Source organism: Triticum aestivum, chromosome 2A, assembly GCF_018294505.1.
Source record: "Triticum aestivum cultivar Chinese Spring chromosome 2A, IWGSC CS RefSeq v2.1, whole genome shotgun sequence".
Lineage (NCBI taxonomy): Eukaryota > Viridiplantae > Streptophyta > Magnoliopsida > Poales > Poaceae > Triticum > Triticum aestivum.
Genome location: NC_057797.1, coordinates 692,162,885 through 692,187,901, shown reverse-complemented (window position 1 = coordinate 692,187,901; position 25,017 = coordinate 692,162,885). Strand labels below are relative to the sequence as shown.

The 25,017-nt window shown below is 43.9% G+C and overlaps 3 protein-coding genes across 3 annotated transcripts; 2 read left to right on the top strand and 1 right to left on the bottom strand.

Moving 5' to 3' along the window:
* Positions 1–2,955: 2,955 nt before the first annotated feature.
* On the bottom strand, positions 2,956–9,289 carry LOC123190282 (probable protein-S-isoprenylcysteine O-methyltransferase). The gene is made up of 5 exons (XM_044602894.1): positions 8,949–9,289; positions 7,160–7,403; positions 6,825–6,953; positions 6,559–6,667; positions 2,956–3,377 (listed from the first exon to the last, which is right to left on the bottom strand). The coding sequence occupies exons 1-4, from the start codon at positions 9,166–9,168 to the stop codon at positions 6,577–6,579; spliced, it is 684 nt and encodes a 227-aa protein (XP_044458829.1). The 5' UTR covers positions 9,169–9,289; the 3' UTR covers positions 2,956–3,377; positions 6,559–6,576.
* Positions 9,290–14,011: 4,722 nt separating this feature from the next.
* LOC123190279 (dual specificity protein kinase YAK1 homolog) lies at positions 14,012–21,571 on the top strand. Its single transcript, XM_044602891.1, has 18 exons — positions 14,012–14,803; positions 15,484–15,683; positions 16,208–16,361; positions 16,438–16,547; positions 16,636–16,705; positions 16,780–16,862; positions 16,961–17,042; positions 17,141–17,181; positions 17,346–17,468; positions 17,681–17,825; positions 17,912–18,011; positions 18,719–18,807; positions 19,061–19,135; positions 19,580–19,654; positions 19,766–20,538; positions 20,615–20,773; positions 20,968–21,212; positions 21,294–21,571. The coding sequence occupies exons 1-18, from the start codon at positions 14,624–14,626 to the stop codon at positions 21,371–21,373; spliced, it is 2,784 nt and encodes a 927-aa protein (XP_044458826.1). The 5' UTR covers positions 14,012–14,623; the 3' UTR covers positions 21,374–21,571.
* A 370-nt stretch (positions 21,572–21,941) lies between these two features.
* On the top strand, positions 21,942–24,760 carry LOC123190281 (alkylated DNA repair protein ALKBH8 homolog). Its single transcript, XM_044602893.1, has 6 exons — positions 21,942–22,510; positions 22,604–22,690; positions 23,239–23,364; positions 23,543–23,827; positions 24,146–24,211; positions 24,302–24,760. The coding sequence occupies exons 1-6, from the start codon at positions 22,088–22,090 to the stop codon at positions 24,359–24,361; spliced, it is 1,047 nt and encodes a 348-aa protein (XP_044458828.1). The 5' UTR covers positions 21,942–22,087; the 3' UTR covers positions 24,362–24,760.
* The last annotated feature ends 257 nt before the right edge of the window (positions 24,761–25,017 follow it).

The following is a 25,017-nucleotide window of genomic DNA, read 5'->3' as shown; positions in this document are numbered from 1 at the left end:
TCTCTCATGGGGGTCTATGCTTCTCCTCTCTCAAACACATGAACTTATGCTTACTGCTAAGGCATCTTTCCAAGACTCGCGAGAATGACACTAACTCAAACACATCCTACATTGTCTCTAAATATGGCTGATCCACCGCTCGTGACCTTGGGGCTCCAGACAATTCCCACACTCTTATCTAGCTTGACGTAATTAAGGGGCTGGACTTATTCCGTTCCATCACTACGATTAAGCTTGGGAGTGGTATCACCACCTCCTTCCGGTATGACCTATGGCTTTCGAACTCTATCACTACCTTAGTGCAACAATTTCCAACTCTTCTTTCTCACTCCGACATGCAACATGCTTTAGTTTCCTGGGTGCATGCTAACCCCAACCTCAACCTTAACCTTACCAATAGACTCTCTCACGTCATTGGATGTGAACTAATTGCTATGCACATTACTATGGTCTCGGTTAACTTGAACTTGCGGGTTGCTGATAAAAGAGTTACTATGCAGGGGGCAAATCTCTAAGCACCAAGCTAGCATACAGAGCCGTCTAGAGTTTGCAGCCGCCTGATCGAATGGTCATTGCTATCTGGAAAAACTACGTGCCAAACAAATGCAGAATTTTCATTTGGCTGGCACACAAGGACCGTCTGGACACCAATGAGAGGCGCTTCCGTCGGACTATTGCTATTACATGCCCTCTTTGCAACCAACACGAGAACATCAATCATCTTCTATTCAATTGCCAACTACTAAAACCCTTTTGTGATGAGCTAGGCAGCTTACATGATGGCACCCCTCAAAATCTCCAACATTTGTGGCATGAGTCTATGTTTAAGAAAATTCGATCAATGGTGATCATTTGGAATATTTGGAAACGAAGAAATGAAAATTGTTTTAAAGGCATGCGAATTAATGGCCTACAAACATTGCTAGAGCCGCGCCTGATGATCTGCAATTGTGGGCCGGCCGATGCAAAAATACTCAGAAGCAGATCCTGCTCCGTGACTAGGGTATAAATGTTATTCCACTTAGCCGCGAGATTGTAATGTAATGGCTAATTACCCCCCCCCCCCCTTATGCAACTCTAATTCATCGTTGTATTGATCGGATTGAATGGGTAATAAAGTGGTTTAGGTCGGCATAAGCCCGCCGTTGGTGCATAAAAAACATTCATTGCCTTGGACTTCTTATAGGGAATTGAATAGGAGGTCGGAGCTCATGTTTGGTAACTCCCACGCATGGAGAAAAACACTCATTGTGTTGGACTTCTTAAAGGAAATTGAATGTGAGATTGGAGCTCATGTCTAGAAACCTCCAATTCTTGGGGAAAAGGGGGTTCCTAAATTCCTAAATCATTTTATGGTATGTTCCTACTGTCCAAATGGCATCCATGGGAAATTCCTATGCAATCTCAGTTATATGCAATTATATTTGTTTTAACGTAGGTCTAAAGGGAACTCTAGTTATTCAAATCCAAGATATAACACTACAATAGTTTCATTAACTCTAATCATTATAAGATACGACACCAAATTAGTTTCCCTAGCTCCAACCATTCTAAGATACAACACCAAATTAGTTTCCCTAGCTACAATCATTCTAAGATACAATCATACAACACCAAATTAGTTTCACTAGATTCATCATAGAATGTATATTTCATACTATGTATATTTGATGTTGTATATATTAGAATATGTTCTATATATTGGGTCAAACTTAAAGAAGTTTGACTGAGCGCAAGGCTATAACTTCAAGTAATCTAGAACAGAGAGAGTATTTTGTATTTATTTCATACATGATGTTGGAGCTATGTATGTCTAGTGTGTGCGTGCAATGTATAATGTTCAGTGCAGAACTATTTTTAGCCTAAAGTAATTTGTGTTTTCTTCCAATCGTTTCTAGTAGAAAATAGTTTGTACTATTTTCTTTCAGCAGATTCCACTCAAACAATATACCTTTTGAGGACTAGATATAGAGCCATCTAGGAATCTTTGTGGGCAAACTTGGTTCACTTAAGTTTCCGACCCATTGCTGAAACCCGACCCCCCCCCCCCCCCCCCCCACCCACCTACCCCGGTCTGTCCAGCCACCCACATACAAAAAAGAGTGCCTAGAGCGCAGATGCCTGAATACTTAAAAATTGTAGTTGACTCCAACCGACCGTTGGATTGTCAATCCTATGGATGCTTGTTTTCTTCAACCTTCAGCCAACCGCCGCCCCGTCGATACCCAACCTTCACCACCGCTCATCCTATCGTCACCCCACCCATACTCTCCGGTGACGAACCGCCCACCCCCAAACTATAACCACCCGCAACATGAAGCTCTGTCCTCGGTTCTGCTCCGTGGCCTCGGTCTCCGCATTTGAGGAACGTGAATCACAAACAATTTGCACGGTCTACAAATCGATGAAGACTCCATGAATTTGCAGTCGCCTAACTCTTAGCACAACTGGAAAAAGAACTATAGGTTGGGTGGTTGAAAGTTGAAAAGTCAAAAGTAGAGCCGAACAAAGCATCCACTAGATCGGAGTGATAAGATGTGCACGGGTGCTTTTGGACCGACCATGGCCCTCCCAGCTACGCACACCTGATGTGGACGTCGTTTAAGTCGATAGCAAAAGAGTTTATCCCAAATCAGCATCATCTGATTGCTACCGGTGCGGCGGATAGAATACACCTTTTTTTGTCCGTGATGAGGTAACTTCTATTGGCAGAAAAATAATAACTTGGATGAATAAAGGCATATCCACTTCCAGGTTGTCCGGCACCAGTAACTTCAAGGAGTTTCTATTTGGAGAATCAAGACATTTTTATCCGCCTTGTTCGCATTCCAGAGCTGTGCAAAGCAGAATGACAGATTATTCCAGAACTGTTTCTTGCTAAAAATGACTGATTATTCTAAGCTAGCTGTGCACCAGAGGCAAAAGAACTGCAGCTCTGCAGTGAATTTCAGATTCCATGGAACAAACCGGGGGTTTCTTTTCTTCTGCACACTTGATACAGTTGTACAGTTGTAGCATATATGTTTAGGCACACTTGATACAGTTGTACTACAAAGGCTTTCACACAGCGAACCTACTGGAAATGTTCGATGTCCTCCAGAAAAAGCGGAAACTATTCTGTTCGAATCTAATGAATGGCAGAGCTTCCAGAAAAACTAGCTGTAAGCGAACCCATTTACATCAGCAACAGTTCTTAGCATTCGCCCCAGATTGACGAGCTGAGGAATGACTCTTCAGCTTGATGAAATTCCAGATTTGTGTTGTATTGTGTATAAAATCCATGACATAGCTTGCTCGTTTGGCATCTCTCAAGTCCATGTTGTAAAGTGCTTTTCTTAGACATATCAATGATGAGGACAGCAGGGGGTAAGCGTTGCCTATAATAAAAAATTAAGACAATCAGTACTCAGTTTCCAGGTTCATATTTACATTAGAAGGGAGAAAAACTGTCTGTATCGCTGGTGACCCCAAAACATACATGTTGCAATGCATGTTCAATGATTTTGTGATAATGCCACATGCGCACAACCTTTAAATACTGGTTGGTTCAAGATAAGCCAATGAGCTCATGGATTGGCGACGTGAGCAATCCATATCTTGGAATCTACTCCCTCCGTTCCTAAATATAAGTCTTTTTAGACATTTCAAATGGACTACAACATACGGATGTATGTAGACATATTTTAGAGTGTAAATTCACTCATTTTGCTCCGTCTAGTCACTTGTTGGAATCTCTAAAAAGACTTATATTTGGAAACGGAGGGAGTATTTGTCTTTTTAGAGATTTCAAATGGACTACCACATACGGATGTATATAGACATATTTTAGAGTGTAGATTCACTCATTTTGCTCCGTATGTAGTCACTTGTTGAAATCTCTAGAAAGACAAATATTTAGGAACGGAGGGAGTAATCAGCAGCTAGAACAACACATATTTCTTACCTTGTGCAGTTTGTAACATAGTAATTCTTTTAAATTTCTTACAAATTACAAATTTGCGATTCCAGGGTATCTATGACATATATATTTGTATGGTCTTTCTAATGTAGTGAAAGGCCCCACCTATAGAAGCACAATATCTTTAAACAAAAAAAACTGTACCTCCTGAATATATCTGTCACGATTTGAATTTTTTTGCTATTTACAAAGTATACATATGTTAGAGTACGTAATGGGCCTAATGGCCTGGGCTGGCGGTATAGCCCGTTAGTCTTAGGGTTAATTAGAGATAAGGGTCGCTTTCTTAGGGGTCAAGTAAGCCTTGCTTGGGAGTCAAGTAAACCTCTCTATATAAAGAGAGGAGATGTATCAATCTAATCAAGCAAGAATTAAGAAGGAAATCCCTTCCATCTTGCCCGGCCGTGGGCAAAAGGCCCCCGGCAGGCCCTCTCGCGCCCTCCTTCTAGCAGCGCCATAACAATTTGATATCAGCTAGCTTCGGTTCGATCATGTCTTCACTGCCGCCCAACCCGTCTCTTCCGCTGCCGGTCACGAACGATCGCCCCGCTCCTGCCCGCGCCGGGATCCTCCGTCGCGCCCGCCCCCGTCGTCCTCACCCCGGAGGTGTCCGGGGTGCTGCGGGACCTAACACAGGCGGTCCAGGAGATCCATCTGTTCTTGGCCGGGTCCTATGGGCCGCACCCGGCTGCGCCGCCCATCACCGCCACGCGCCGCCGTGGCTGCCGTGGCAGCCGCCGCACCAAGCGGCCCCCGCCGCGCTCGCCGGGCTGCTGCAGCAGCCGCTGCAGCTGCCATCCATCGCCCCGTCCTGGCTGCCGTGCCAGGCGGCATCCGCCGCGCTCGTCGGGCTGCTGCAGCAGCCGCTGCAACTGCCATCCACCGCCACCACCGCCCCGTCCTGGCTGTCGTGGCAGCCGCCGCGCTCATCAGGCCGCTGCAGCAGCTTCCATCCACCGCCCCGCCCTGGCTGCAATGGCAGCCACCGCTCCTGGTGACCTCCGCCGCGCCCGGCGCTCCGCCGCAGCTGCCACTGCAACTGCAGCAGCCATCACCGGTCAGCTCCGGCCCCGCATCGACCGCGCCGACGGGAGTCCCGATCCACCAGATCAAGTTCCCGCCGTCGCCATCACCGCTTCCCCAGGGCGTCCCCATCCAGCAGATCAAGCTTCCGCCGTCGCCGTCACCGCTTCCAGCTTGGATCACTACCCGCCACGTGTCGGCGACGGTGAGGCTGCAGGCTGCTGCACGCGGCCTCCTAGCGCGTCGGCGTGTGCGGGAGTTGCGTGGTCTGCAGCTGCCGCTCCTCCCAGTTGCGCTTCGCTGCGCAAAGGACCTCGATCTCGTCCGCTGCGTCGGGGATCTTGGGCATGCTGTTTTCCCCACGGACAACGCCCTCAAAGTCTGCGACATCGGCGATTGGGGAGGCGCACCCCTCCTCGCCATTGTCCATCGACAACCCTCCACTCTTCTATGTGCGGTGCCGACCAACAGCCGTCCGGCGGGGAGAAGGCATGGTGTCACCGACAAGAGCGCACCGCGTAGCACCACTGCATTCCGCCGCCGGCCGCCGCGAGGGCGCCTCTGCTGGTCGCTCTTGCAACCACTTCCAGGTGGCCATACATATGCACTGTTTTTGTCCAGATGGTGTCCATGGGATCCAGGTGGCTGTACACGTGCACGTCCGACGTGCGGATGGTATCCACTTTTTGTTAAGAGGTCCAAAATAAATCATCCCAGTCCATTTCAGGTTGAGAGTAATAAAACAAGCCGAGATGTAAAAGGCTTGTTTTTAGGTGTTAGGTTTGTGTTGCCTCGAGTCATGGTTATAAGTTGGTTAGGCTGCAGCTTGAGGACAAGCTGCATGTCCAGGTGGGGTGTAGTGTTAGAGTACGTAATGGGCCTAATGGCCTGGGCTGGCGGTATAGCCAGTTAGTCTTAGGGTTAATTAGAGATAAGGGTCGCTTTCTTAGGGGTCAAGTAAGCCTTGCTTGGGAGTCAAGTAAACCTCTCTATATAAAGAGAGGAGATGTATCAATCTAATCAAGCAAGAATTAAGAAGGAAATCCCTTCCATCTTGCCCGGCCGTGGGCAAAAGGCCCCCGGCAGGCCCTCTCGCGCCCTCCTTCTAGCAGCGCCATAACAACATAAGCAATAGATGACACTAAAATACATGAAAGTTGAGAAAGTCGTGTGTAAGACGTGAGATGCCCACAACATGGTATGGTCGTTGACTCAAAAACAATTCTCAAAACTAGTGTGAAAGTGTGCTTCAAATCTGAAACTGCAACTGTTGGAGGTTATTACGTACAAACAGGTGGTAAGACGGACTTGTATAATACAAACTTTAGATTCTGGTAGACTAGATCAATCACTCAAACTACTAAAAGTTACTCATATTCTTTAAAGACAAACTATACAGAATGATGACACATAAATATCCAACTTTTCTTACTTATAGAGCATGTATCTACCAGTGTACACTGACAAAACTTTATGGTTGGAGCATTAAAAATAATGTAACAAAGCAGTCTGTTAACTTGATAATCCAAACACATGGTGTGAACAGAACGCTGGAAAGCGAGGACTCAATAACTTACTTTGCAAGTTTGAAACACTCAGTTTATAAATGGTAACCCCGAGTGCACTTTCCGTGCATATTCTTCATATTGAGAGCCAAAAAATTGCCTCAAGAAAAATTCTTCATATCTGCTCTCGAGTGAAGGGGTCACAATAAAAACTGTAGAAGAAGCACACAAAATAATATACTTAACTCTTATATGAAATATTCACATTAATTGGGCACATTCTGACAATGGGGAGCCTAGGATATAGAGGTAGAAATATGGTTCTTTTAGAAGGATACGGTATCCGCTTTGCAAAGAAACGCCACAACACCAATGCAAATACAACTGTAGATACTGGATTGCACAGCATAACCTGCGTTCCAACTGCCCATAGAAGAAAGCCTGAATACCCAGGATGCCGCATAAATCTGTACAATTAAGAACATACTTTAGCAGCTATAACCAGTTAGTTTTCTGTTCCTATGATAATCATATCCTATGAACCAAAGGTCTTATGCAGAACTATCACCATGTTTTTTATGTTGCAACGAAAAAAATGCTTAAGTTGGAGCACATGCAGAGGAAGGCAACAACATTACTCAAGACTATAAATGTTGAATTGTGATGCAAGTACCTATAAATTCCATGAGTTACCAACTGATGCTGGTCTTCATACTGAATCCGTATAACATGTGTAAAGGCACGTCCAGCTGTTACAACAGCAATTTTACGAATAATTTCACCAACAAGCACCATCAGAAGGCCAATATTACTGACAAACAGATACCCTTTTATTTCTGGGAAGAAAAGACTTTCTGTCAGGTGTTCCACCATTGCAAAACTCATTGCCAAAACATACTGCTTGCTGATAAGAAGTGCTGCATCAGAAGCACCTTAATTAGCTCACAACATGGTCACGCAGTTACATAATGCAAATTACAATTAAATGGTAAAGAAAGAAGATAAATGAAATAAAGAAGCGGATGCCAATCTATGCATGGTAGTGTTCTTTCAGGGGCTCTTTGGATTTGAGCCAACAGCTGCCAGCAAAAAAGTTGGCGTTGACTGATGTTGGGCATATGTTTGGATGAGCACCAATTATTTGGCTCGCCAACGCTGCATGGCCTTCCTCAGTTCACTTTCACGCCAAACCATGGGTGAGACGCCGGCGAGCAAATAGCTAGCCAATTTTTTGGCGTGCCCGTGATTTGGCTGGGCTAGTATGGGCAACATCCAAACAGCCCCTCATATTCTTTTTGACCATCTTATGTGTCAAGTTGATAACCTATGATTATGAATTTTCTGATTGTGCTAGTATCCAATCAAATAGAGATCTGAAGGACTGGAGTATCACCAAAGAACTAGCCATGGATAGGGGTGCATGGAAGCTTGCTATCACCAGAACCATGAGTTGGTTGCGAGATACTATGGGTTTCAGATCTAGCCTCCCCCGACTTGTTTGGGACTAAAGGCTTTCTTGTTGTTGTTGAACTAAAAGAGTTTAGAGCCAGAGTTAAGTGAACTAAAAAATGCAAGTTGAACAAATCAAGTTTGAATAACTATTTTTAATCATCCCCAATTTGTACTATATATGAAGATAAATACTTATGATGGCTTATGAAGCACTTAATTAGGAAATTAATTCATCAGGCATATTAAAACTTAATTGGTAAAATACTACTCTGTAGAGGCACTCAAATTGTACTTTCTGATTTTGGAGTTTGACCTCAACCTTCATGTCAGCCCATTGGTACTCATTCTTTCTGAGAAACGAGTGGTGCTCGGTTGGCTAGAGCACACGTCTGTAAGCTTACTCACCCGCGTTCAAGGCGCAGACTCTGCATGATGCCTTGTTTCTTCTAAAAGGCCGACATGGGAGCTAGTCTCCATGGGTCAAAAAAAAAAGATGCTTGCTCTTTCTTATCCCCTAAATTTATCACAGTATAGTACTCGGTAGCTTCGTTCTGTTGAGTTCTTAAGCTAAACAGAAAAATTCTTACAATTGCATATAGATCGGACAGCGCAGGTATACCATGGTTGTTTTTCAGTTAAATGCTAGGTAAGAAGAAATTGCCGAGACCATGACACCGATAATTATGCAAATAGGGGAACTGCCAAAGCATGCATTCTGCCAATTCCTCTCAAGTCATCTCAACTATCTAAACAAAATCAAACCACACCAGCAGCAATCCAATTGGATCAGACGAAACGACACATATTGACATCCTCATGGCCCCACATATGTGCTTCACATAACCACATGTTAACCAGGGCGCTGTAATCTAAGCATATAGGAGTACTATACAAGAATCATGTGCATCGGTAGCACCTTCTCTACTCTCTACCAGTAGTAGCATCTAGACAATCTCACGAGCACCGTCTCAGGACGGCAAAGATGGGGGCCGAAGAGGCGATTCACTCACAGGTGGCGGTGACGTTGCTGTGGCCGTGGAAGGCGGCGGCGAGGACGTACTCGGAGCCGTGGAAGAAGGCCAAGGCGGCCGCGAACTGCCACGCCTGCGTCCGCGCCGCCATGGGCACAGCGGGGATCTGGGGACCGGAGCTTGCGCTGGGGCTCAGGGCTTGGGCAGCGGGAAGAGATGCTTGGCGTTGGAGAGGTGCCGGGAGGGGGAGATGCCGCATGCGGAAGCTTTTACTGAGGACCTGGACGGGGACCGGAAAAGCTCGGGGCGGCCACGGCGTCGGCGAGGCGAAGCTGTCGGGCCGCCGGGATGGATAGAGAAAGGGGCGACTCCTATTCCCCGACCCACGCGGTGGAAAGCAAGGTAAACGCACGGGACTTTGGGCCGGCCCATGTAGGGGCGGGGCGCCCCTGCTTTTATATCCTTTCGTTTTTTTATGCTTTTTTTTGCTTCATTAAAAATGTTCGGAATTTCAAACAAAAATCGTATCTCAAAATCTTCACGAATTTTAAAAATGTTCGTGATTTTGATGAATATGATCATGGATTTTAAAATGTTTGTAAATTCAAAAAATGTTCATGCTTTTGAAAATAATTCATGAATTCAAAAAATGTTTTCGAATTTGGAAAACATTCGTCAATTCAAAAAACGTTCATGGGTTCTGAGAAAATGTTCACAAATTTAAAAAAGTGTTCTCGAATTTTTAAAAATGTTTGCGAAATCAAAAATTGTTCATAATTTCAGAAACTATTCATGAATTTGTAAAAACAAATTGAATTCAACAAAATGTTCACGACTTCAAAAAATGACCGCGGATCTGTAAAACTGTTCACAAAATGTAACGAATTTGTAAAAAAAATTACGTGTTTTTTCTTTCAGCTCGGGTTTTTTCTTCTAAATTTTACAGTTGTGTTTCTCGCGGAAGCAAAATTGTACCTCTGTGGAGGAAAAACAAACACGTTTTCCCTTTTCGAGTTGTGCTTCTCGCAAAAGAAGCATGCGCCTCCATGAAAAAATTGTGCCTCTCGCAACAGAAAGAAAAAACATGTTTTATCTCTCTTTTGATAGGCAAATCTGTGCCTCTCGCGGTTCCCTTTCCGAGTGTGCCTCTCGTGGAAGTGAACCTGTGCCCTCACGAGAAGCAAATTTGTACCTCTCGTGTAAGAGAAAAAAATATGTTTTCACGCAAAAAAAAGGATGTTCAAAACCTAGGGAAAAACTAGGCAAAAATCAAGAAGTCATAAAAACAAAAACAAAATAAAAAACCCGAAAACGCGTATAGAAAAAAAATTCCAGAAAATGCCCAGTAGGCGACATGTGGCGGCGGCGCTCTCCCTATGCGATGCCCAATCCTATTTGCCACCAGCGGTCGACAAATAGATTTTTTAGGTGAGGTCGACAAATAGTTATCGCTTTGCTGAAGCAAGCTTTCAGTTGGGCCGGCCCAAGTATGGATTTGCGTGATGTTTTCTTCGATGTTTCTTGCGTTTTTCGTTTTTCTTATGTGGTTTTTGCTTCCGTTTTCTTCACTATTTTGTTTGGTTTTCAGTGGTTTCATTCCCTTTATTTGATTTTTGTGTTTTGGCTCCTTTTTTATTTTTTTTCGTTTTGGTTCCTTTTTCCGGTTTCTTCACTGTTTTTGTTTTGTTTTCAGTGGTTTCTTTGTATGGCGCTGAGTGTTGATCGACTAAAAGGCGACATGTTCAGCGGTTAGGTGTCGCGGAGATGTGCATGTTAAGATGGATGTGTGGCCACACAAGAAAGGGCATATAGTTCGGAATAGCGATATACGAGATAGAGTTGGGGTAACACCGACTGAAGAGAAGCTTGGCCAACATCGTCTCATATGGTTTGGGCATATTCAGCGCAGACCTCCAGAAGCTCTAGTGCATAGCAGACGGCTAAAGCGTGCACATGATGTCAAAAAGGCTAGGGTAACCCGTACTTGACATGGGAGGAGTACGTAAAAGAGAGATCTGAAGGACTGGAGTATCACAAGAGGACTAGCCATGGACAGGGGTATGCTTCTAATATCCAGGCACATAGCCTCGCTAAGCATACTTTAGGACTTTCTTTCAGACGCCATTTATGGCTCCTCGATACTCCGGACCTAAGTTGTATCTCAATGTATTTGGACTATGGTTAATAAATAAAGTGTGTTTAGAATAAAAAAATATTGGTTACAACGCTTGATCGGCTCATGCCATCGCCAATTTTGAAGAAAAAATATCGCTTGCCTGACTACTATGTCAAAAACTAGGCGGTTTTCTTTTGTTAATTATTTCTTAAAAATGTTTGTGTATTTTTAAAAGGTGAGAATGTCAAAAAATGTTCATCTATTCAAAATTGTTTGCGGGTTTGAAAATGTTGGCGAATTCGATAAATGTTCATGGATGTGAAAAAGAAACAGGATTAAAAAATCCATTGATTTGAAAAGGTGTTCACAAATTTGGAAAATATCCATTCATTCAAAATATGTTCACAGATTTGAAAAAAAATCATGAATTTGAAAAAATTTGTGAGTTTAAAAAGTTCACGTATTTAATAAATATTCAAAAAATTGTGGAAGAGTTTGCATAAAAAAATCACGTATTTAAAAAAATGTTCGGAGATCTGAAAAATGTTCAGATATTTGAAAATAAAATCACAGGTGGAAAATGTTCACGAAATTTTAATGAGGTAAACAATAAAAGGAAAATAGAGTAAAAAATGAAAAAAGGAATGTAAACTGAAAAACCTGAACAAAGCCCAATCCAAAAGAAACCAGAAAACTCAACCCTAAAACTGAAAGGCCAAAACCATTGAGGGAAAAATAAAGAACATGAGTCGACCCCGTTAGAACTGACAAATGAATGGTTGTGTGAGCTCCATGTACCGAAGAGCCCAAAATCGGCGCTTTAAGCACTAAATAGGGCTTTTCTTCCCTCGGCCTTCAAAAAAAGCATATAGAGTCTTAGGATAGCATGGATTTGATATCACATAAATAGGTAAAATGTAATTCTTGAAAAAAAGAAAGACATAAGATTGAGGAGAACTATGAATTCTTATGTGATTTTAAAACAATGAAAACATTGTGAGATGTGCCTTTTGAGAGTGCGTAGGAAATAAACACAAGCAGTATTGGTAATCGAGGAGAGACTGTAGAGTGAGATAGAGTAAAAGTGCATTGGATTTCCCCGGGGAGAAACAAAATGAGGTTTAAGCTCATATTGAGATTCCTATGGAACGGAGGTCATATAAATAGATTTCACAATAATTTAGTAGTCCCAATCCGCTAACGGTCTATGAAAATCCTACAATTCAAAGATCCCCATAATGTTCGCTTCATGGGACACCTACAAACCTGTGTGTTCTTCATTAAAAAAGTTAGGTTGTGTTTTATAGAAAAACCTACACAACCGTGACATCACCAATAAACAATCCCCTTACCTAGGAGCAAGATACTTATGATAATAGGGAGGAAATGGCTCTTGCTCAGGAGTCTAACTCTAGGTCTAGCGTAATTTCTAGAATCAACATCATTTTCTCTATACGTTTTTAGTCGTATCTTCATATAAAATCAATTTATGAGACTCATAATCATCTGTGTTACTCAATTGTTAGCCATAAACAAATTAGATAACCGGATGATCATAACTACTTCTATATTTTTGGATGCCATGCTTCTCTTTCGACAATCTATTGACCATTTTTGAGGAGCAGTGAAATTGTAACATGGTTCTTATCACGGTCCAGCTTGACACATGAGAAGTTTGCCATGTTCCCAGGGCTATCATCATGGTCAAGACTCACAAGGAAATAAATAGCAGCAACAGCTCATCATGAAGTGTGTGAGCAAGTTTTTCCGCATCATATAGGTCTAGGAAGTCACAAGTCAGCAACAACAGGGTATTTCCTTAATATTCTACTCCCTCCGTTCCTAAATATAAGTCTTTGTAGAGATTCACTAGATGGACTACATACGAAACAAAATGAATGAATCTAAACTTAAAATGCATCTATATACATCCGTAAATGATTCATAGTGAAATCTCTACAAAGACTTATATTTAAGAACGGAGGGAGTATAATCCAGTCAAATATTCTTTCGTATGACCGTTTCTCGAAGTGCCTCGAACATAAAAACATCAAAGAATATGATAAAAGAGCAATGGAGAGGAGGAAGGTGCATGAGACGCCCATAATTGGATGGCAGTGATGCGCGGTCAACCCACCACGTAACCTGTTTTAACCCATGCGTACAATGCATATCACCCAAACAAAAGTACAGAAGAATCTAGATAAGCAAGGAGACTCGATGCGTAGTGAAGAACAATCTCTTGGCGTGTGGGTGGAGTTATGCGTGCGCACTTGTACTTCCACGTAATTGGCATGGTTATTAGGTTGACCGATTCAACTTTGAACACAGTCGAGTGGACACACGGATACGGTGGCGGCGCCTCACCATCTCGTCTGCGCCCGCTTGTAATAAAAAAAAGGGGGGGAGGAAAAGGACAAACGGTGCATGTGCATGCCACCAGCCACCTGGACCGGGTTCACGGGACAATGCGCCATGTCACCTGGACAGCTTTATCGGCAGAATCCACGACGGGACAGGCAGCCGGCCTACCTCGCACGCCACTGACACGCGGGCTCCACGGGCACACCGCCCCCTACGTCGCGACGCGCGGGGCCAGCAGGCAGGCAACGCATCCACCCTTCATTGTCAACCACGCGCCCGCCGTTGGATACATCGCGCGCGTCCCCTGAGGCCTGAGCTGACCACTGACACGTATGGCCCACGCGCAGACACGCCCACACCGAGGTCTCACGGCTAAAAACAACGGCCAGCGTAGCGCAGCGCAGTCAGCCGGAATAAAATTAAAAAAAGCCCGAGAGGGGAGACGCCTAGGAGCAGGCGAGTAACAAAAAACGGGAAGGTTGGTTGGTGCTTATCCTCCCATTAACCAGTCGTCGATAATCAAACACCCAATCGCCATCGCCCGCCCACAGTATCCTCTCTCCACACGACGGGAAAACAAAACAAAACAGGGGGCAGAAGAAAAGAAAAGAAAAGAAAAGAAAAGGAAAATAGCCGAGGCGAGGCGGAGGAACACGACCGGGGAGGGAAGGAAGAAATTTCGGAAGGGAATCCATCCGCCCCCCGTCGAGGAGCCAGCTCGCCTCCCAGGCCGCGTCACCCCCCTTCCATCCTCCCCCCCGAGAGGAATCCCTAGTTTCCGGGCCGCCGAATCGGGGATCCAAATCCGGAGCCAGTCCACCCTCTTCCTCCCTCCCTCCCACCCACTGCTCTCTCTCTCTCTCTCTCTCTCTCTCTCTTCATCCCGCGATTATTTCTGTTTCGTTTCATCCGCCGTTGTTGCAGTAATTAACAAACAAACGGGACAAAACCCTACCCCGCCGGGCCCAATCCGATCCCAATTCCGCCGCCGGGGCACGGAATTGCCGCCCGTCGCGTCGCGTCGCGCCGGGGGATCGGGATGGCCGCCGCGGACGCAGCCTAGGATGGAGCTGGACTCCTCCGGCGGCTGCTCGGCTGCTCCCGCGGACGCTGTGATCGTCGCCGCTCGGGCCGGGCTCGGAGTCGGGGGCGCGTGGCGGTGGGCGTCGGCCGCGAGGGCGAGATCTCCCCGCGCGGCCTCGGAGTAGGCTAGCTGCCCCGCCCGCGCGCGCGTATGGAGGGGAGCGGCAGGCAGGGGAAGGACGCGGCGCCGGCGTGGGCGCCCAGCGAGGGCACGGTGTTCCGGCCCTTCGTCGCGGGCGCAGGGGCGGGGGCGGCTGAGCCGTCCCCGTCGGGGTCGGGCAGTGGCGTTGCCGCACGCATAAGCAAGCTTCATGGCGTCAAGAGGAAACCGGTACGCCTCATTCTCCTCCTATTTGCCATGTTCCTTACCACAGGCTGGCTCTTGGATGTTGCTGAATTCAGCTTACCATGTTGATGTAGCTTTTGACTGCTCATCGTAGCACTAGTCCATTACCACTGTTGCTTCCTTGCTCCTTGCTAGCATGTTTAGTCAAATGCTCTTAGTTTCGTCTCTATGAACTAACAGGTTTAGAGTGCTGGAGTTTCATATAAGATGGCGTTGTTGTTTGCCCGTCAAGTTTGTAGTGTCTTGTACTGTACTCATTAAGTGCAACTGAAGGGGGGATCACAAATGGGGAGAAAAATGTACGTACCAAACTATATTTAGCTAGTAAGAATGTTCCGAGGTACAGCACTCATTTGTAGCCACTTCAGCATCCACCCTAAGTCCTAATAGTGCTCACTGTTCAGCTAAGAAATGTTGTAGGTAAAGTTCTCCAAGTTTGATGTGCATTTGGATAAGACACAATCCATGCATTTGAATAAGACACCGTCCATGCACTTTTAAGCGACATTTATGGGCGAACATTCTCACTAGTTTGTTTGTATGCGCTATAAACGATTCGATATTACCATATCGAGACATCGAGATGCTGTCTCACTTGTTCGTTACAACTCTTGTTCCATATGCTTTTGTCCTTCAGCTGCCAGCTGACACTTCTTATCGTGTAGTGCGTTGCAAGGCTAACGGCGGACATCATTAACACTTTTGAAAGATGCCACCCTGAGTTTAAGTACTCAGAGACACTAAACCCAAAGCGCTTTCTCACCCATCCTTCGACCCCGGCCCACAATGATGGAGTTGATAATGCAAATTGGGACCTCATATTGTATGTCAACCTGGAGTTGGTCAACAAGACATCAAATCGGAGGTAAATTTTCCCCAGACTTGGTGTTTGATGTGCTCATTAGCTTTGTTTCATCTTCCTGTCCATCTTTTTAGTGCATCATGCACTGTTACTGTATAAATTAGTAGACTATTATAGGGGATGGTATTACTCTTCCAGAATCAGTTACTCCCTCCGATCTGAATTAATTGACCAAGCCTCTATACAGTGTCCATTTTACATTGTATAGAGGCTGCACCAATTAATTTGGATCAGAGGGAGTATGTGAAAAAGGCTTTATACATCCTGACCAGTGATCAATAAACAAGTATGTTCATCTTGAAATTCGCTAAGGCATGTTTGTTGAGAAGTAATTGAAGATTATGCTTATACATATGCAGTTAAGTTAGATGAACTGGCGTCTCCAATTTTCATGTCATGTCCGGAAGTTCTGTTAATAAATCGGAATTGGCTGTCTCAGCATTTGCTGTTCCGAGAGTCTGGAAAGCTGCGGCTGAGCATGACTAGCATATCGTTGAACTGTACCTCTTTCTCATTTTGATACTCAGGTTCGTTGTCAAGGAAATGCTTGGCCAAGGCACGTTTGGCCAAGTTGTGAAATGCTGGGACACAGAAACCAACAAGTATGTTGCTGTGAAGGTTATAAAAAACCAGCCTGCGTTTTATCAGCAGGCCATAATGGAGGTTTCACTGTTGAGAACGGTATGATAGCCCATTAGGAACTTTTTTCATTAATATATGCGATGGCTCACCATTTTAGTTGTGGCTATGCTTGCAGCTAAATCAGAAATTTGATCCTGATGATAAGCACAACATTGTCCGAATGCTAGATTATCTCTCATTCCAAAATCACCTGTGTATTGCCTTTGAAATGCTTGGTCAAAATCTGTAAGTTTACTTCTGTCGAACCTTTTCGGTTGTAGGTTCATTCCTTTTTAGTTTTGTTCAGACTGCACTATGAACTTCGAGATTATAGGTATGAGCTTTTAAAAAGGAATCATTTAAGAGGATTGAAAGTGCAATTTGTACAGGCCTTCTCAAAACAGGTATGGTCTTAGTATGCATTTCCCATTAACTAGTAACCTAGTACCTGTTACTTGATCTTGTTTTACGTTTTCAGATATTGGATGCCATGATAGTGATGAGAGATGGTGGCATCATTCACTGCGATCTGAAACCAGAAAATATCCTCTTAGCTCCGACGTGAGTAGCCCCTATCAGTATTGAATTTTACACTATTATGTTTTGGATGGTATTTTCCCTGGCTAACTATTGCTTGAGGTTGTACAATGAATTTACAGTGCAAAAACAGCTGCAGCAGTGAAAGTTATTGATTTTGGATCAGCATGCCTGGAGGGTAAAACTGTGTACTCATACATCCAGGTTTCTTTAAACTTCTGTAACATCATAATTAAACCCTTTTTTTATTCAAGTAATGTTTGTTATTTGAAAGTAAGACTTCGACCCTTCCTTTTTGCTAGAGCCGCTATTACAGGTCTCCAGAAGTTCTCCTTGGCTATCCGTATCCTATATACAGGGCAAGTTGTTGCATATCATTCACCATAAGGATCTTGCTCAACATTTTCTGGAATGCTCTTTTATATTTATTATTATTATAAAGAGCAATGCTTTCTTCAATGAAGTTCTTTTTGCCTTTTCAAATTACGTGAGCCTTAACAGTTACAGATATACTACTGCGATTGATATGTGGTCATTCGGTTGCATAGTTGCCGAATTGTTTATAGGTCTACCCTTATTTCCTGGGGCATCAGAATATGATGTGCTTAAGCGTATGCTAAAGATTCTCGGGTAGGTCCTGTACCTATAATTTTCTCTCCTAGTTCTGTATCTACATACTATTAAGTACATGTCAGCATGCTATAGCAGATGCCTCTGCTGAGTTTACTGTTGTTATAATCTTACCCTTTTAGTTCTTTTGGTCAGTTAAGAAATTTACACAGGCGAGCTTTACCATGTTATAATGCTTGTTTTTTTTGTTCCTTTGAATAAAACATTTATAGGGGGCAACCACCAGATGACTTGCTAAGGGAAGCTAAGAATACTACTAAATTTTTTAAACATGTTGGAAGTAGTTATCTGGGTATTGGGCCACATGATGGCCCTGGCACTGCATACAGAATGTTAAGTGAAGACGAGGTTGAGGGGGTAAGTTTCTTGTGGTTCGACAAAATAACATTGATTTCTGTCGTATTATAGACTATCTTAATGCTCTGCCTTGCTATCTATACCAGAGGGAGACCAAAAGGCCGAAATTAGGGAAATGGTACTTCCCACAGCAAAGGTTGGACCAACTAATATATACCTATCCTTGGGACAATACAAAATTGCCAGGTTTGTCTTTTTGTCGTCTCCTTAGTTCTGTGAATAGATTTTGGCTTCTTAGCTGTTGCCTAGAATAGGCTTCAGATCAGTACCATATGTACCCTCGTTGATATTTCCTCCTGCTCACAACGTGTCACTTTTGACATAGCTGCAGTCAAACTTTTGAGTTTGACTACTGTTATCTTTATAAATATCTTGATCGGATTTTGGAAATCACATGTGTAACTTATATTATCAAATGTGCTTTAGTAAATTGTAGTTTTGTCAGGCTTTTTGGATATTATAATAAAACATGGTAGTCAAAGTTGTGCTTTTTAGACTGCTAGTATCTGAAATGACATTTTTTGGGAACTAGAGGGAGCCCTTTCAATCTGCTCCCTGTCAGTATTGTTTTTTTAATTTGCCGTACATGCTGGTGTCCTCTTGAGTTGTAATTTCGTCTTTGAAAGCAATGCATTGTGCCCCTATAAAGGTTATCTTGTTATAGTTAGGCGTTGTGCTGCTTTCGATCAGTAACACGAATGATAAACTGGTTGCAACTTGACTCAGGGTTAGTGGTCATTAGTATGGACTATGGAGTATAGACATTGTAGGGATATTTGCTTCAATTTGGGCTTGGTATTAGAGTACAACTATCTTGAATCTGCAGCATAGAGCTCTTAGAGTACAGCTTGCAAGTTTGATATCATGTTCTCAGGTGTTGCATTTTGATTCAGAGACAGAAAAAGCAGATCGCGTGCTGTTAGTTGATTTCTTGAGGGGACTTCTTGAATTTGATCCAAATAAGCGATGGTCGCCATTTCAGGTATTCCCATGCTAGTTGTGCAATTGTATTGCCTTGGCCTTTATGTAAAGGTTGAGACTTCAATATTTTCAATCTCATTAGAGTCTATTATGTCAGGTTAAGTTGATGAATCGTCATTTCTTTCTATAACAGTATATATATATTTTTACTAGATTTTACTCATGAAAACACAATTTATTCTTACGTACAAGTTGGTAATTTCACATAATTCAGATCCATGTGCAAGGACATGATTTGTACAATCCTATTTCAGGCGTCAGGCCATCCATTCATTACAGGCGAACCTTTTACTGGTCCATACGAGCCCGTCTCTGAGACTCCAAGAATTGTGAGTACGGTTTTACTTCTAGTGTCTTAACTTCGTATTTATCAAAGAAGGAAATTGAAATTAAGCTAGATGACGTGCTTCTGCTTTGGGGTTTGAAATTATCTATCTTTGGAGGAATGACAAGTATATTTGCATAAAAATAAGATTAGGTTGTGAATTTTTGTTGGCATATTGCCTCGTTGAGGATAATGATCAATGGTCTGCGGATAGTTAACTTAATTTCCTGTCTCTTTCATACAGACATACACCAATCGACAAACCTATCAATATGTAAAATGCTCCCTGTGTACACTAGTGTTGTTCTACAGGTTGCATCGTTGATCTTAGTAGATATAAGATAGCTTTCTACCTTAATTAAAAGACAGTTTAGTTTTAGCTTGTAAACACATTCATTCAATCTTTCTTTCTTTCTCAAACCTATCCTGTTTTTGATTTGTGTTGTAGCCTGTTGCTCATGCTGCAGCAGTTGATCACAATCCAGGAGGAGGTCACTGGTTAGTTGCAGGTCTTTCCCCTCAGGTGATAACTACTCTCTTATGTTGCTCCTGAGTTAAATTTGCAGAATTATAATCCTATGGTATCTTTCTTGTCCATTAAAACTGAAATGTCCCGTGTTCTAATTTTTTTTAGGTTGGAAGTGTGAACAGATGTCTACCTCCTAATAACCCCTATCCTCCAAAAATGCCTTTTTCTTATGGGAGTAGTTATGGAAGTCTTGGTAGCCATGGTAGCTATGCTGGCAATGCTGGTCTTGCTAGCAGCTATGGAAGCTATGGTGATGTTTATAATGGCAACATGTATTACTCACCAGTAGGTCCTTCTGGATTTTCACATGTTAGCTCTAGTCCAGATATTAGGCTGAGACCTCGTCTCTCTTACGATAGAGGCATTCGATTGAGCCCTGGAAGTATGGGGCCTATGTCTCTTGGTGCCAGTCCATCACAATTTACCCCACCAAACTACCAGATGCATACCCCGGCTAATTCTACTGGGAAGCATGGCTCTGGTTCTCCTGCGAGTGGAGGCATTCATGGCTCCCCATTGGGAAAAGCTGGACCAGTAGGCCAATACAGCAAGAGGAAGAACATGCCGATGCCACCACATGAATATGCATCTCAGCATGGACAAGGACGACATGGAGATGGTGTCAGTTTTAGTCATTCGGATGCCTATATTCGCGGACATGCTGGCTACTCTCAGCATTCATTACCTAGTTCTGGTCATTCTAGTTGGAGACCACAAATAGCTTCCAGGAGTGGTTTTTCCGTGGAGGCTTCTTCTAGTCATGGGCCTTCCCAAGCATATAATTCACATAATGCTCCACCTTTGCCCTCATTTGACGTATTACCGGATACATCAGCTCCATCAACACTTGATCCTTCTGATTGGGATCCTAATTATAGGTAAGGAATTGTGTGCTCAAATTGCTTCCTGTAAAGTTAGTCTGAATACAAATGGTTACACTGTTCTATTTTGCAGTGATGAGTCACTATTGCAAGAAGACAATTCATTGTCAGCTGATTTAAGCAGCAGCCTTCATATTAGAGATGCAACTGGTCAGCCAGGCGGATCTGCCAGATCAACCCGTGCCCAAAGCCACAACTTTGCAAGCTCTAACCCTTTACCGACAAGCCAAAGGTATTGTGTTCTAAATTTTTTAAATGAGTTTTTGTCAAAACAAGAACCCACCTGACAGAATATCTTGAGATGTCCCTTTTTTTGCTTCACAAGATCGGTCTTTTCAGTTCAAGAATCAAGACACAACAATCCATGTTATATGATCTGCTCCTTTCCAAGTTATGCCAACTAATTACTTTTGTTGCGCTTCGTAGCTACGGAGCGGGTCAGCAACTTCACTCAGGCTCCCATGGGAGGGGCACCCGTCCTACTGTTCCAATCAATTACGGTGGTTTCAACCCTCCGAACTATCCTCAGCAAAGTCTCCGAGGTCGCCATCAATTTCTTCAACCGAGATACAACCAGCCAACTAACAGTCATATGCGGCCACCGATGGGGAGTCACCAAAGCGGGCAGCCTGCATGGCCTCCCTATGGCATGGGTGAGGGAGTGCCCTGGGGTAATTTCCGAACCCTTTTAGCGGATTCGAGAAGCACCTTTTCTTTTGGTATTCTTAAGTAAGTTGTCCTAATTTGCGCAGGAGGATCAGGCGTGCATCCGTTTACGACGGGCGGGCTACCCTCGTCCCTTCCCAGAAAAGATTATGGGAGCATATTTTAGCGTGGACTCGGAGGAATGCCATTCATTGCCGGGATAAATTATTTGTACTGGCGAAACCGGAGTTGCGATGGTTCTGGCTATTGGTTTCCTTTTTCTTTCCTGCAATGTTGCTGCATTTGCGTTGCTCCATTGGGTCCCTGATTGTCAAGACAGTCTCGAACTCTATGATATATAATAGAATCGATCGTTACAGCATTATCTGGTTGTGTTCACTTGGTGAAGCTTTTCGAGCCTTTGGAATCCGGACTCAGCGTGTCTTAGAGTTACAACTATCCCAGATTCTACATTGTTTTTTAACTGTTCATTGCTCTCACTGTTGCAATGCCATTGCCTTGGTGCTCGCATACGCTTGGGGTCCGGAAACCTTGGGAGTTTTTCCTTGATACCCGCAGAAACTGAAAGGTTTCCAGTGATATTCATGGGCTCCAATCCAAATAGAGCCGAAATTCCCCTTCTGAGGCATTTTGTCGAAGTTCCGTGGTTGTGTTTGGAATGTGGGAACTATCCCTGTTCTCTAGTCATTTGCGAACTTATGAGGTTCTGTATGAAATTCCCGTTTATGTAACACCCTGAGCAAAAACGGCCGAAACTGGGCCGTCGCGCGGGGAAAAGGAAAGCCGCGACACGACTGCCCGCCGCGCCGCCACTGCCGCTCGCGTGCTCGTTCCCCTCTCCCTCTACTCGATCTCCGGCTGCCGCGACGCGACACCGCAGATGGCCAAGTCTGGGTACACGCGCCCGCCGCCCACGGCCGAGGACGCCGCCGCGCTCCCCGCTCCCAGCGCCGTCCTGTACGTGGCCAACTGCGGGCCGGCGGTGGGGCTGACCCACGACGACGTCGCCGCGGCCTTCGGCGCCTTCGGGGAGGTCGAGGCGGTCAGCGCCGCCGACGACAGCGGCGCGCGCGTCATCGTCCGGTTCCGCGAGCCCGCCGCCGCGGGGGCCGCGATGGCCGCGCTCCACGGGCGCCCCTGCGCCCGCCTCGCGGGCCGCGTGCTGCACATGCGCTACTCGGTGCCCGCCCCGCCCAAGGCCCCCGTCGCCGTCTCCGCTCCCCCGGTGGCCCTCTCGTCGTCGGAGCTCGGCATCCCGGGCGTTCACTTGGTCCAGGAGTTCGTCACTGCCGCCGAGGAACAGGTCCGTGAACTGGAGTCTCAGCGTCCATTGGCGGCTTGCTTGCTGCTAATAAATTTGGGTTGAGCAGCGTCTGTAATTTTGCTCCTTCTGCAGGAGCTTCTTGCAGCCGTGGACAGTAGGCCGTGGAAAAGGTTGGCGAAAAGGCGAGTTCAGCATTACGGTTATGAATTTCTGTATGAAGTAAGTTCGATCTTGTAAGTATATGATCGTCCGGATTGTCCTTCCCTCTGTGACTACGCTTGCCTTTTTGCAATTAGTTAGTTCTATCTATCTATTGGTTACCTTGTTTTGTCTAATAAGTTTGTACTGTTTTATTTGGTACAATAAGTTCATGTACTGTCTAAGGATATAGTAATTCTTTCTTCAGTACAAAATGAAAAAGGTTCCCACTAAAAGAAATGTCAATTGCATTTTGCCTGCCATTGTTAACTCCGTAGCATCAGTGCTCGCCTGCCATTTTGGCAAATTCTTATCCTTAGCCTTGTGTACAAAATGGAAATTGGACAAAAGAATAGGGATTGTTTATGTAACAAGAACTACTTTCCATAGTTTCACCGTGAAATGATATGCAGTCAACTTAACTTCTTCTGTACAAAAGGATGGTTTATGTACCATGAACAATTTTCCATAGTTCCTATCTCCTTTGCCACTCCTTACCTTTAATCATCAAACCTTGATGTGAAGGCTGCTCAAAGTTACATTGTAACGAGGTTTTGTTGACTTTACAGACCAGGAATGTTGATTCGAAGCAGTTTTTGGGTGAATTGCCATCTTTTGTTTCAAAAATCCTTGACAAAATTGTGACATTCCCTGGTGTGAAGAATTGTACTGGAAAACTGGTGGATCAATTGACGGTAAGTTTCCATGTTCCTACCACTGTTTTGGTTTCCACTGAACGTGGCAACTGTAGCTTAAATTTCCTGTTGTTGGTTTGGTCACGGTCTAATTACGGATTTCTTTTCTTACTTATCTATCACTAACAGTATTAGCGGTTGACAACTGATGATAGAATTAACCTGATTGTGCTTACAGGTAAATGAATATCCTTGTGGTGTAGGTTTGTCTCCACACATAGACACACACTCAGCATTCGAAGAAATGATTTTTAGTCTTTCTTTGGCTGGACCTTGCATTATGGAGTTCAGACAATACCCGAAAGGCAGTTGGCGTGCTCCAAGTGTGGTCAATGGAACTGATGAAGGTAGCATCCAAGATCCACAATGCATACGGAAATCTGTATTTCTACCTCCTCGGTCAATGTTACTCATGTCTGGAGAAGGTCGATATGCTTGGCATCACTATATACCACACCATAAGGTATTTAAGTCAGTATTTTGTTCCTCCTTTAAGCATAACATTGAACATACAGTAATACGAATACACAAGTTAGCTAGTAATCTCTGTAAGTGCCAAATAGTTAACTTGTCGTACTCCAGCTCTAAACATACCATTTCTCATACAGTAATTCAACCGCCAAGGTACATAAATTAACGACTGAACTTCATTTTTATTCACAGGAATCATGTATATGTTGGATAAAAAATCAACCTTATAAATAAGTCTTTGCCAATTCTTCTCTTGTATTTAATACCAAATGATGCAACATTGTATAATGTTGTAATGTGATCCTTGTAGATTGATGACGTGGCTGGTCAAGTCATTAAAAGAAATTCGCGACGAGTTTCCTTCACTTTACGAAAGGTCTGCTGTCAATTTGCATCACTATATACCACACCATAAGGTATTTGATGTGGCTGGTTTACTCACCCCCTTTCTGAATTAAAATTTCAGGTGAGGATGGGTCTTTGCGAATGTGAATATGGGCAATTTTGTGATTCACAGAGCAAGTAAGATATCAACATAGGATTAAGGATAAAATCTTGAACATTACCTGCTACACCATTGGCGAATTCATCATCACCAATCACAGGCTGGTGATCTGGTGGGTGATGTTTCATAGGACAACCACTCCAACTAAGTAAAGTCAGCTGAAGCATACTTGAGCAAACCAATAGATAATGTCACCATTCCAGCAAGTTTTGTATCTTGTAGCGAACTAAGTTTGAGACTGAAATTCTCAAATGAGGCATGTAATTTGCCACCCGGAGGCCCGATTTATCCAATTGAGATATTTTTGTTGTATTTGTATAACTACAGTGATCACCTTTATTCTCATATTGTTAATTCTTGTCGTGGTTTCAACTAAAACCACGGCAAGAATTATGGAATAGAGGGAGTATGATTCTTTCACTGCTGGGTTCTTTTGCTCAATGTTTCATTTGAACTTTAGTGCTTTGGCGTATCCCTGGCGTTTCAGTTCTTTTGCTGGTTTTGTTGACGGATTCGAGCTACTGTTCTGCAGCTATATCATGGGGATGCTTCAGGCTGTACGTTTGAGGCTTGTAGTAATTTGCTACCTTGATCTGAGTGATTCCAAATATTTTAGTACAGAGTGCAGAGTGCAAGCTGGGTAATCATGTGATCTTAATTTAAGATATTACATTCAT